Source organism: Choloepus didactylus, chromosome 2, assembly GCF_015220235.1.
Source record: "Choloepus didactylus isolate mChoDid1 chromosome 2, mChoDid1.pri, whole genome shotgun sequence".
Lineage (NCBI taxonomy): Eukaryota > Metazoa > Chordata > Mammalia > Pilosa > Megalonychidae > Choloepus > Choloepus didactylus.
This window is the reverse complement of record NC_051308.1, coordinates 152,764,323-152,778,433: the sequence shown is the minus strand read 5'-3', so window position 1 is coordinate 152,778,433 and position 14,111 is coordinate 152,764,323. Positions and strand designations below refer to the sequence as shown.

Below are 14,111 nucleotides of genomic sequence, written 5' to 3'. Positions count from 1 at the left end.
TCTCTTTTGCCATATCTTACCTGAACTCATTGATTTGTTTTTAGTTGATTTGCATATTTCTTTGAAAATCTTTAATTGATCTGTTTCATTAAAGTGAAACAGTATCTCAGCTGTATCTTAATTGAGGTGTAAGTTTGTTCCTTTGATTGGGCCATATCTTCATTTTACCTAGCGTAATTTGTAGTTTTCTCTTCTCTAGCTGTCTGGTTTCCTTGGTTACCCCAAATTTCCAGACCAGAATGAGTTCAGGTCTCAGAATGGGGTTATATTCAGTTTCGAGTTTCCCTAAGGGTGTATCTTAGAATAACAGATTTTCCTGTGAGGCTTCTAGCTGCTGTGCTTTTCCTAACCTGGCCAGTAGGTGGCATCTGTCAGCCTGTCGTTCCCAACTGATGTAAGGAGGTATGGCTCCTTTAGTTTCTGTTTTGGCTTTTTTCCCACAGGCTCTGAGGTCTGAGTTCTGAAAGGAAGGTGGGCACTAGAGCTGGGCCCCACCTCCTTCCTCTTAGGGAAGATACACCCTCTAGGGAGCTATTGTCTGCATTTGAATTGCTCCTTTGTCTCTCTGACTCTGTTATCTTCACTCCTGTCTGGGTCAGAGTGCTGCCAGTTGAAAATGGCTGTGGCTCTCTCAATTGAGCCACTCAGGTTGAGAGAGAGAAAAAGGGAAGGAAAGCCCCCTTTCGGAGCCAGTCCACGGCACCCCAGTTTCGCCTGTCAGAGACAGCATGTGGTCTTCTGGGCTCACTTTCCTTGGGCACAGGAATTTTCTGTCTCTTCAAGGTCAGTTGTCTCTAAAAGCCTCTGCCTGCTTGTTAGGGGTTTGTCTATGTTTGTAGCTTGTATTCAGCAGTCCATATTTGTTAATTAAAACCCCAGTTGGAGCTGGGCTGAGCTATATTTGCTTGCTCCAGGACTGCTGCTTTTTCCTACAGCAAGGTCTTGTAGCTCAGCCTGCCATGGTGGAAGAAGATTCCCAGCACAATTCTGCAGTTTTTACTTACAGATTTTATGCTTCAGTCTCAGCCATTACACCCAGTCCAAGTTAGTGTATGATGTGTGGACCGTCATGGTTGTCCCTCAGCAGTTGTTCCAGATTATTTACTAGTTGTTCCTGGTTGTTTGTTAGTTGCTCCAGGGGACTAACTAAATTCTATTCCTCTCTATGCCGTCATCTTGCCCCTCTTCCATTTCATTCAATTTTGAGAAAAGGTCTATTAAGTACTTAGATCTAAAAACCATAGTTTGTCAGTCTTTCTAGTAAAAATTGTGTTCCTTGTAAAAAGTGGCTAATTCGAGTCACAATCTGAACATTCGCACAAGGACTTTTCTTGTAGATAACTCATGCTTTGATATACAACAGAATTGCTTTATATGTACTTACGTTTCACTACACAGAGTATTTAAAAAGACATGTGCTCAAGAATTGTGACTGAATAAAATTAATCATTCTTGCTGCTTCATCATGGATAGTCTTGAATGAAGATAGCATTTTAGTTTTTCACTGCAAGTGTGTGATGTTGAATAAGAGGGCTACTAGTACAGTCTTGTACCACTGCCTTGATGTGTGCCAAAGCACTAGTGGTGTTAGCCACCAGTGCTTTTGCACCTTCAGTGCAAATTTCATCGCAATGAAAAAGGCAAATAATGCCTTAGTATTATTCATGAAAATAGTTTTGACTTTGCAGACCCCTTGAAAGGGTCTTGGCAACCCCCAGTGGTCAATAGACCATTCTTTGAGAACTTTTCCTCTAGGGTATATAAAAAAAAAAAATGGTAAAAAATGGACTCTGACCACAAAACTAATACAAATTTAAGATGAGGCCACAAATGGCTAATCAAAGGTAGAGTATCATAAGTATCGCCAAGGGATACAGACTTGTAGAAATTCAGAAGAAAGAGATGATACTCAACTGAGAAAATAACAGACAGTAAAAGGTTTCTTGAATGGATTATTTGAAATTGTCTTAAATAGATTAGAAGGTTTCAGTAGGCAGATATTTTGTATTGATAGAAGTGGGTGTTTGATGTAGAAGCAACAGCCTGAGGTTGTAGAGGAGGATAACTTTGGGACTTGGGGCAAATCATTTCATTTCTTTGGGCTTTAGTTTTTGCATCTATCAAATGAGAAGATTGAATTTGATAATCATTAAGATCTCTTACAGATTTAAGGTTGTAAGATTTTTAAAAGTTATGACTTATTAGACTGTAAAGCTTAAAATGATTGTAATTAAAGTTTAGTGTTTTTAAAAATATAAATGAAGGTATTTGGTCTGTATATTGTATTTAATTTATACATAAAATTGGGTGAGGATGGTAACAAAAGATTTTAAAGGATTTTATAAGAAATACATTTTGAATGCTTTTTTATTTTTACATTTTTATAGTCATAGTATATTTGTTTTGTTACCTCTGGTTTTGTCAGAGGTAGAATTGCAGTGTAATAAAATATGCTTAGTACCTTTATTGCATTAGAATTTTATTTTAGTGTTTTTTGCATGCTAGAATTCACATTCATTCCCTCTATTCAAAGTATTTGAAGATTTAAATATTTTGTTTAGTCCTTGTTATTTACAGGCACATTGCTACAGATTGGGTTTTCTTTTTTAAAATTATTTATTTCAGTTAACTGTGAATGTGGCTAATTGAAAATGTGGCTACTTCTGAATTTTTAGACATTTTGAGAGCAATTGTCTGCAGAGAAACTATACTTAAGACAGCAGTTTTGCCTTTTGAAATGATTAAATGTTGACTTCTTAAGAATAGGAATTAAGTTAATGATCTCTGTGTTCCATGTATACCAATACAGGGCCTTAGGGTAGTCCACTAGTAAAAAAAATAATTAGCTAAATTGAAAATAATAGTTCTAATATACAGCTTTTTGGTTGGTAATGTTTTACTTTGAAACATTAGGTTTCATCGCAGATCTGATTTTTCAGTAGATTATCCTTGTGTTTTACTTTATCTTAAATGTTAATGATAAATTACTAACTCAGGTGATTGATTTGAATATCTAGCTGTTTTATGCAAAGAAGATTGAGTAGAGTGGTGTATTTTACTGGCTGTTTCTTATTACTCTATTTTAGGAATGGATCGTGATTATGGCCCTGGATCTTATGGAGGTCTGACATTCAAGGATATTTATCTAAAATTTCTTCTTTTGAGTGCCAGTAAAGGTGAGCATCATTTAATTTTTTTTCTTTTTAAACTCTTATAGGGATGGATCGTGACTATGGCCAGGGATCCTATGGGGGTCAAAGATCCATGGACTCCTACCTAAACCACTCATATGGCTTGGACAGTCACAGTGGTGGTGGTGGGGGTAGCAGGTAAATTGCTTAACCACTTGGCCAAATAATTAGACAACTATAAGATTCTGGATATATTATTTTAATTTAAGTGTTCCTTAGGTATGTTATGATACTTACCCTTCACTATTTGCTATTGAATAATCACCTTAAATGTTTTAAATGCTAATTAATGGGTATAAAAACTTTCTAAAAATACCAGAAAACTATTATTATTTCAGCATAATAAAGTAGGATGTTCTGTCTCTAGAAGTAAACTTTTTTTTAAACTTCTTTTATTTTTAACTTAGTTTTATCAATCAGAATGTCCTGACCAAATGATATAATATGTTATGGGAAATATTAGTGTGAAGCTTTTTCTTAATGATTAAAAAAAAAAAAAACCTTTCGTAATGCAGGGTGGTATCTAAAGCAGCAGAGCTGTTTTTGACTAGAGTGGGTTTAATTGAACCAGCTGAGCAACATTCAGTTTCAAAGAAACATTTAAGATAGGTATTCTTTTACTTTAGATTTTTAAGTAAGTTGCAAGAGCATATCGTAATAATAAAAATGTACTTTTCGTTAAATCATGTCCAGCATACACCAAAAACACTTGTACTCTAGGCTAGGAACATTGTATTAAAGCTGTGAATACTGGAATTTTGCTTATTTTAATGAACTATAGTTTAGGTTGTATTTGTATTTCAGTGTTGATACTGTGTAAAGCTTAAACCTTAGGTGAAAACCTACAGACTTTAGGGTTGACCACATTTTAGGCAAAGGGGATCTGCTTTTTGAAACACAAAGAATCCTACTGAATATAAGTAAAACTAGTTAGGAGACATTTGAAACCGTCGTCCTTTGTCATAATTGAAGAATCTGATTCCTTAATGATGTACTGGATGATGCTTACTTTTCTTCCTTCTGCTTCAAGTGTGTCACTATGATGTGTCACTGTAGTAGAGAAAAATCAAGAAAATGATGAGTTAATAAGAATTTTATTTATGTGATATATGTTTTGAAAAATGTAGTTGGAAAGAGGAATAATTTTTATATGATTAGTAGGATTCAGGAGTAAATAGTACCTCCTATTTAGTAATCTGTAAATAAATGAAATAATGTTAACACATTTAAATGCTTTAATATTTCAGTTTTTGCCCTATTACATCGTAAATGTAATGTGCATAAACTATTACAGTAGATGTTGTTTATCTCGTGTGTAATCGTGGACCTTTATTAAATTGTGTTGTGTAAGATATCAAGCAGCTTTTGTAATCCATGGTTTAGATTTGTGAGAAAATGATTTGGTGTTTTTTTTGTTGTTGTTGACTACTAAAACCATGAGGAGACTGTGTGCTCCCCTTTTTAGAGTAGTTTTTTGTGATAATTTCCTGTCAGGAAATTATTTTTCAAATAATTGAAGACGTTATAAAATGTATTCTCATCTGCCTTGAAAATTCATATGCAGAGGGTATATATGTTGCTGATCTTTTACTTTTATGCTTGATTTTATATGTTTATCCTTCTAGATTTGTTAGATTTACTAGTCTATAAGTAAAAAGTGACTGAGGATTGATTATTGACCTTTGCCTAAGTTTGGCAAATTGTCAAATTTTATAACCAGAGCTAATTTACAAAGTTTTCACTACTACAGACGCAGTGAAGCAGTTTTGTGGTATAGATATTGGGGTTGCAAAGGGATCTGTTCTGTGTCACAAGTAGCCTACATCTGTGTAGTCTTCAATATGTGTCCCTACTGAAAGCCAAACTATTGTAAATACTATGTATTTTTAAAATTAGGGATGGATTCAAATAAACTTTGAATAGTTCATGAACTTTAGCAAATGACTTTTTCCAAGACTAGGGCTGGGCTTAAAAAATGAGAGACAAATCTTTTCTTTTAAATAAAATAGAAAAGCTGCTAAAAAGCAGATTTTTAAGCTAAGGTTTACTAAACTTGATTCACATTTAGACACTGACTCAGATAGCTTTCTGTCTGGTCACATGTTGAACCGCCCAGCCCTAATCAAATGTGAACAAAATTAGAACTGTGCAAACCAGTATGGTATAAATGAATTTTAGTTGATAAATGTCAACTGATAATTTGTTTTTTGACTTGTCTAACATTAGTAAGCTTACTTTTGTTTTTTCCCTCACTGTGCAATTTTTCCAGGTTTGGACCTTATGAGTCTTACGACTCCAGGTCTTCTCTGGGTGGGCGAGATCTGTACAGATCTGGCTATGGTTTTAATGAACCCGAACAAAGCCGCTTCGGAGGTAGTTATGGTGGTCGATTTGAGAGCTCCTACCGGAATAGCCTTGACTCTTTCGGAGGTAGAAACCAGGGCGGGTCTAGCTGGGAAGCACCTTACTCCCGTTCAAAATTGAGGCCTGGGTTTATGGAGGACAGAGGAAGAGAGAATTACTCTTCCTACAGCAGTTTTTCTTCACCCCATATGAAGCCTGCACCTGTAGGCTCTCGGGGGAGAGGAACGCCTGCTTATCCTGAAAGTACGTTTGGAAGCAGAAACTATGATGCTTTTGGAGGACCATCAACAGGCAGAGGCCGAGGCCGAGGAGTAAGTACAACAGAATCTTTTCAGATTCTTTTCACTAGTCACTCTTTTAAACCCTTTCAAGACCATGGTTTTCAACTAGAATGAACACTGTTCATCCCAGTGTATTTTGTAGCAAAAGCTGAGTCATAAACATATTTTTTAGGTTGACTGTAAAAGTTTTTTCAGCACCTTAGAAAATAAGTGGCAGAAATATAAGATGATTGTTCATAAAGTTTTGCCAATCTCCCTTTATTAAAAAGGTGAGGATATTAGGTTTGGTCTAAAAGGGGTTAAAAGGAGTTGCATTTTTCCTTGTGAACACTAGCAGTTTTGCTGGTGAGATAGTTCTTGGATTATTGTAAAAGATAACTGAACCCTTTTTGAGCTTTTGAGTGGGTTAAAGGTGCAATGTATGATAAAATGTTTATTCATTTCTGCTAAACTCTGGCAAGTAGAATTTCTTCCAAGCTCCGTATTTCACATTAAACATGAGACTACAAGTTGGTGATAGTTTAGGTTCCCTAACTAGGTTTTCATGATGAAGTTGATGGATATAATAGGTTGTAGAATGATTTGTGTTCACTTTGATTTCCAGCTCACTTTCTCAACAATATGTCCTGTTGTTGGTTGTTTTATTTTCTCTTGTGTCACTAGCTTTACTATTGAGAAATAATTTTCTACCTGTATAAACATGTTTATGGCTCCTTCCTAGGAAGTAATATTTTGTAAATTATTGCTTAAATGAGCATATATACTAGTTCTCAAGTGTTCAGTTTCAAGATATAGAGTGTAAAGATTATGCCCTGTGTTCTTAGGTAGCTTGAATGACATGACATTTTATCTAGTAAATGTAGATTGTGGGGTTACTATGTAGTTGATCGCATGAAAAATATTGTTTATGTTTGCTATAGTGTAAGAAATTTTTTTAAGTCAGTTTTTAGTATCTTTGTAGAGGAAAGTACTTCTTATAAAAAAATGTAGTAGGGCACATGTTTTTGACTGTTCTAACCTACGGTGCACTAGTGTAGTTTGTCAGACTTGTGTAGAAACTTTGCACTGACAATAGTTACTCTTATGTAAAATGCATTGCACCTTTAATGGATACTTAATGACAGCTTTTCTGTTGTGACTATAAATCACCTGGAAGCACTGATTAATTCAAGTCTACTAGTTAGCTAGGTATTCCGAAGCAGAATATACAGATGTAAGCAACTGATATGTTGCTATTCCACCATACTTTATGATTGTAGGCTAATTGAAAATAGTTGGGATAAACTAGAATTTGAAAATTCATTCCAGTTTGAAAATTTGGGAAACACTTTACATTTTCCATGGTGTAAATTATTTTGGCAAAGGTTCTGGTTTCATGATCGTTAAACAGGTATTTCTGTACCTCATATTCACCACTCTAGTCTGAATGGACTTCTCTTTCCTCCTCTCAATGAAGTAGATGAGCCAGTAGGACCTTCCTTTTTAATCTGCACTTGTACAGTTCCCATTGGATCCTTCTCTTCAGATTACTCCTCAGTCTTTTTCTTCTAAAAGTAAGGTTAGCAGAATAAATTTCTGTGGACATGTGGCCTCTTGGTGTAGTGGATTTTATTAATGGCAAGAGAAGAGGAAGGGACACAAAAGAGTCATCTGGTTGCATGACTCTTCATCTGTAAACTCTTGCTTCTTGGACTTATAGGTCAGAATATGTTTCTATAGGTAAGAATGTGAATGGAATGTCAGATGTAATTCTTTAATCTGAAGTGTGTCTTAGAAGTTGATGCATGGTTATGCTTTAACTCTCCTATTTCATAGTAATGTTCCATCTAGCCTTCTCATTCCCCTTTTCAGCAGGGAGAAATCCTAAATGATATCTGGATCTTTTTTACTTCATGCTACAAATATGGTCTTCTTTGTGTATCTTAGTTTTAAGCTAAGTAGTTTTAGTACTTAGTAGGTTTTAGTAAAATAAAGATTTCTTTTAAGGTCTTTTCATGGGATAACATCAGCTAGGGACTCTGAAGAGGAGTTGTCAGAGAGTTGTACAAGTGGTAATATTATGACAGGCACATATGTTAATGATCTCAACATTATGAATTGTGAAAATAAGAAAATAGGAAATAATCTCTATTTGTTCTACTGAAAATGAAAATCACTGGATTTGAGGTCATGTAATAATTTAAGATTTTTGATGTGTTTATTGAGAGTGACATGTAAAATTAAGTTACATTGTGGGGATTTTCAGGTGAAAATTAGATAGATACATGTAAATTTTATATGAATTCATATTTTAACTTTGAACAATATTCTAATATTTCTTGATTTCACAAATTTACAGCATATGGGTGATTTTGGAAGCATTCATAGACCTGGAATTGTTGTTGACTATCAGAACAAGCCTACCAATGTGGCAGTTGCTACAGCAAGAGGAATAAAGAGAAAAATGATGCAGCCATTTAATAAACCTGGCGGAACCTTTATCAAGAAACCCAAGCTAGCAAAACCCGTGGAGAAGATGAGCCTCAGCAAATCACCCAGTAAGTAAGAAAACAAATGGCTATTGTTCAGAATTTTTTCTTTAAATTCAGTACTTTAGATATATTTTTTCATAAGTCTATGTAGAAGAACTCTATAATTACAATTGTACAAATTAAATCTGAATCAAACTTAGTAAGAACATTTAAAGACTGCAGAATTTTTGGCTCAGCATTCAGAATCATAGATGAAAAATTCAAGATTGTTTAGTTCTGCTTCATTCGTGCATTAGGATATAACTATCCTTTTTTCCAGTTGTATGTCAGTTTGTAAATAGTATTAAACATTGGATTTCAGTTATATTTAGAATACTGATTTATTTACTTATTGCTACGCTTTTATTAACATTTGTACCCTTGTCAAGGGCAGAAGTTGGCAAAGTATGGCCTGTGTTCCAAATCTGGCCTTCAGCCTGGTTTTGTATTGGCCTGAGAACCAAGAATGTTTTTTACATGTTACAGGGTTGGAAAAAACATAAAAAACAAAGACTGTGTGACAGAGACCATATGTAATCTGAAAAGCCAACAGTCCCTTTACAGAAAAAGTTTGTGAACCCTTGGTCTAGAGCACTAGGTTAGAAAACAAGTGTACTTGCATGGTTGTTTAACTTTCTGAATGATTAAAATTTTAAGGTTTTTAAAGGTATTGTTTCTCTTTTTAAGCCCAAAGAACTTAGTGATTTTTTCTTTAATTAATTAATTAATTAATTTATAATGAAATTTTATTGAGATATATTCACATACCATACAATCATCTGGAGTGTACAATCAGTTCATAGTATCATTATATATTTGTGCATTCTAATGTATTTATTTTTGAACAAACATTGTTGAAATCAAAAGATACATCTTAACTGTTACTATTCAGCAGGTAACCTTTAGAAATGTATTGCTTACTGTCCAAACATTTGGTATTTTATGTTTTAATTAGCAGATACCTCTTAAAATGTTAAATTTTTACTGGTCGAAGTACTTATGTGAGTTTTATTTCTCTCCTATATATTGAATTGTTGCTAAAGATTGTTGCTTTCTGTTATACAAAGTATTATGACATCTATTTTTACAGAATATTCAAGAGTTCAAAAGACTTTATTTCTACGTTTGCCTTTTTTTCCTTACCTCTTTTGCCTAGTTCATTGGTTATTACCCAGTGTTCTGTGAATTTGTAGTGCACTTATTAATCAGTTGTGAACATCAGTATTGTCGAAAGAGAATTTCTAAATTCACCTGCCCTGAATAAATCCTTATTTAGGTGGGGCCAGAACATTTATATTTTCAGAAAGTCCTCACACATGATTTTTATTCAAACCCCCTTCTTGGAGTGTTATATTAATTATGGGGGGTACTGTTGAGGAAGTGGTATGTTACCTCATGTAGAATCCCCTTTATTAGGACTCGGAGAAGTAATTTTTCATGGTCCTTGATACTTAGGAAAAGCTGTGTTTCTTCTAGAAAAGCAGTTTGCTTTTAATCTTCTGGACATGATGTCACTTAGAGATAATCATATTTCCATTTTTACACCAATTGTTAAAAAGTTCAGAGCCAATACAAAAATGAAACTAAGTAAACAATTACAGTAGTATCTAATAAAATGCTTAGGAATAAATTTAACAAAAGAAGTATGAAACTTATACTCTGAAAACCGTAAAACATTGATCAAAAAAGAAATTAAAGATCTGTATAAATGGAAAAAATCCCATGTTTATGGATTATAAGACTTAATATTATTAAGATGGCAATACCCCCCAAACTGATCTACAGATTAAACTCAGTTCCTATCAGAATTCCAGCAGACTTCTTTGTATAAATTGACAAGCTGATTGTAAAATTACTGTGGAATTTCAAGGGACCCAGAATAACAAAAACAATTCTGAAAAAGAAAAAATAGGAGGACTCACACTTCCTAATTTCAAAACTTCAAAGCAGTAGTAATCAAGACCAGGTGATACAAGCAAAGGGCTAGATATATATAGATCAGTGGAATAGAATGGAGAGTCCAGAAATAAACCCATATATCTATAGCCACCTGGACAAGAATGCCAAGACTGTTCAGTGGAGAAAGAATAGTCTTTTCAACAAACAATATTGAGACAACTAGACAGCCACCTGGCAAATAACGAAGTTGGACCTTTAGCTCACACCACATACAAACATTAACTGAAAATGGACCAAATACCTAAATGTTAAGAGCTAAAATTGTAAAATTCTTAAGAAGGAAACATAGGGATAAATCTTTGTGACCTTGGATTTGGCAAAGGATTTTTAGATATGACACCAAAAACATGAGCAACAAAAGAAAAATAAATTAGATTTCATAAAAATTTAAAACTTTTGCTTCAAAAGACACCATCAAGAAAGTGAAAAGACAGCCCACAGAATGTAAGAAAATATTCGCAAATCATGATCTGAAAAGGAACTTATATATAGAATATATGAACAACTTCTACATAAAAGGACAAATAACCCAGTTGAAAAATGAGCAAAGGACTTGAATAGACATTTCTCCAAGGAAGCTACACAAATGGTCAAGAAGCACATGAAAAGATGCATAGCATCATTAGTCACTAGGGAAATGCAAATCAAAACCACAGTGAGACTGGCTATTAAGGAAATGCAAATCAAAACCACAATGAGATATCATCTCACACCTACCAGAATGGCCATTATCCAAAAAACAGAAAATGACAAGTGCTGGAGAGGATGTGGAGAAAGAGGCACACTTATTCATTGTTGGTGGGAATGTAGAATGGTGCAACCACTCTGGAAGACAGTATGGAGGTTCCTCAGGAACCTAAATATAGATTTGCCATATGACCCAGCTATTCCATTGCTGGGTATATACTCAGAGGAACTGAAACTTAAGACACAAACAGACATTTGTAAACCGATGTTTATTGCAGCATTATTCACAATTGCCAAGAGATGGAAACAGCCCAAATGTCCATCAAAGGACGAGTGGATAAACAAACTGTGGTATATACACATGATGGAATATTATGCAGCTGTAAGACAGAACAAGGACATGGATCATGTAATAATGTGGATGAAACTTGAGGACATTATGTTGAGTGAAGTTAGCCAGAAACAAAAGGACAGATTCTGTATGGTCTCACTAATATGAACAGACATTAATGAACAAACTTTGGGAGTTAAAAGCTGACAACACAGGCGACCAGGAGATAGAAAGAGGGCAGAGATCAGCCATTTGATGCTGAAGGACTACAGAATGTTTAGGATTGATTGCATAGATCCAGAAATAGATAGCATAATACTGTGTGATGGTAGCATGGTATTGTAAGTACACTGAACAAAGATGTCTGTGAGTAAAGCTGAAAGAGGTGGGATAGGAGAATGTATGACACCAGAGGTAAAGATAGATGATAAAGACTGGGACTGTATAATGTGGCAAAAACTGGAGTGGCCAATGACTGTTACTAAATATACAAATATAAAAATGTTTTTGCATGTGGGAAAGCAAATGAATGTCAACCATGTAGAAATTTGAAAAAGGGATGGTATTCAGGAAGAAACATAATCAAAGCAAACTGGAGTCTACGGTCAACAGTAACATTGTAATATACCTCCATTAAATGTAACAAAGGCAATACGCCAATGCTAAATGTATATGAGAAGGGGATATAGGGGAGTAATATGGGATTCTTGGTAGTGGTGTTATTTGCTGTCCTTAGTAGTATATTGTATTGTATGACATGTTATTTTTCTTTTTATCATTTTTTCTTATTGCTAAAAAAAAAAAAAAAAACCAATTTTTCTTGTAATCAGTATGTTCAAATGCTGATTGTGGTGAGAAATGTACAACTTTATGATGATACCATGAACAACTGATTGTACACTGTGGATAAATGTATGGTATGTGAATATAACTCTATAAAATTGTAGGAAAATATATATATAGGAGTAAAAGTGTTGGAGAAAACATGGTGAGAGGGATGATGCCTCACCAATATGGACTAACTACAATGTGTAAACTCAGAATTGAATCTTAGAACATAGCCTAACGTGGACACAATAATTGTAATAGTCCCTAGATTGTAAGCTCTTACAGCAGTTAACTCTATCCCTGAATTGTAAGGCCTATCTCTAAACTTTGAGATGCTGATCCCCTAGCGTATGTTGTCACAAACATTGGGACTGGCGGTTTGATGTGCTGAGCCCTCGAGCATGGGACTTGCCCTTATGAAGCTCATTACCACAAAGGAGAGTCTAAAGTTGTATGTAATGGTGCCTAAGAGTCTCCCCCTGAGTACCTCTTTGTTGCTCAGATGTGGCCCTCTCTCTCTAACTGAGCCATCTCGACAAGTGAACTCGCTGCCCTCCCCACTACGTGGGACCCGACTCCCAGGGGTGTAAATCTCCCTGGCAACGCAGAGTACGACTCCCGGGGATGAATGTGGACCCGGCATCTGGGACTGAGAGTATCTTCTTGACCAAAAGGGGGATGCAAAATGAGACGAAATAGTTTCAGTGGCTGAGAGATTCCAAATGGAGTCGAGAGGTCACTCTGGTGGACATTCTTATGCACTATATAGATAACACCTCTTAGGCTTTAATGTATTGGAATAGCTAGAAGTAAATACCTGAAGCTACCAAACTCTAACCTAGCAGTCTGGACTCCTGAAGACAATTATATAATAATGTAGATGATAAGGGGTGACAGTGTGATTGTGAAGACCTTGTGGACCACACCCCCTTTATCTAGTGTATGGATGAGTGGAGGAATGGGGATAAAAACTAAAGGACAAATGGGGTGGGATGGGGGGATGATTTGGGTGTTCTTTTTTCACTTTTATTTTTTATTCTTGTTCTGGTTCTTTCTGATGTAAGGAAAATGTTCAGAGATAGATTGTGGTGATGAACGCGTAACTATGTTATCATACTGTGGACAGTGGATTGTATATCATGGATGATTGTATGATGTGTGAATGAAAAAAAAAACAAAAAAAACCACAGTGAGATATACCACTTCCCACCCCCTAGGATGCCATAATTCAAAAGAAAAAAAACAGGATGTGGAGAAATTGGAACGTCCTCACTTGTGGGAATTTAAAATAATGTAGCTGCTGTGGAAAATAGTTGGTCGTTCCTCAAATGATTAAGCATAGTTACCATATGATCTAGCAATTCCACTCCTAGGTATATATACCCCAAAGAATTGAAAACAGGTATTCAAACAGTTGTACACAAATGTTCATAGTAGCACTATTCATAATAGCCAAAAGGCAGAAACAAACCAGTGTCCATTCAGAAGAATAAGTAAACAAAATATGTTATATTCATACAATGGAATATCATTTAGCCATAAAAAGGAATGAACTGTTGATACATACTACAACACAGATGAACCTTGAGAACATGCTAAATGGAAGAAACCAGACACAAAAGCCCATATATTGTATGATTCCATTTATATGAGATATTCAGAATAGGCAAATACAGAGAGACAGAAAGCCGATTAGTGGTTGCCACGGGGTGGGGAAAAGGGAGAATGGGGGATGTGCGTGACTGCTAATGGGTATAGAGTTTCCATTGAGGGTATGAATACTTGATAGTGGCGATGGTTGCACATTATGAATATATATTTAATGACACTGAATTGTACACTTGAAAATGGTTAAAATGGTAAGTATTGTGTTTTTACCACAATTTAAAAATGTTAAAAAATTAAAGTACCTGCTTTTGTTTTGAAGTTTATACTTTTTTTAAGAAATTTTGGAAGAGCT

The 14,111-nt window shown here is 35.0% G+C and overlaps 1 protein-coding gene across 1 annotated transcript in view; it reads left to right on the top strand.

Annotated features, from left to right (window-relative positions):
* ZNF326 (zinc finger protein 326) overlaps nucleotides 1-14,111 on the top strand; it is a 47,759-nt gene that overhangs the window by 11,004 nt on the left and 22,644 nt on the right. The window contains exons 3-6 of the mRNA XM_037826676.1: nucleotides 3,087-3,122; nucleotides 3,218-3,329; nucleotides 5,461-5,866; nucleotides 8,175-8,373. Coding sequence (XP_037682604.1) covers nucleotides 3,087-3,122; nucleotides 3,218-3,329; nucleotides 5,461-5,866; nucleotides 8,175-8,373 — 753 coding nt within the window. The remainder of the gene's footprint in view (nucleotides 1-3,086; nucleotides 3,123-3,217; nucleotides 3,330-5,460; nucleotides 5,867-8,174; nucleotides 8,374-14,111) is intronic.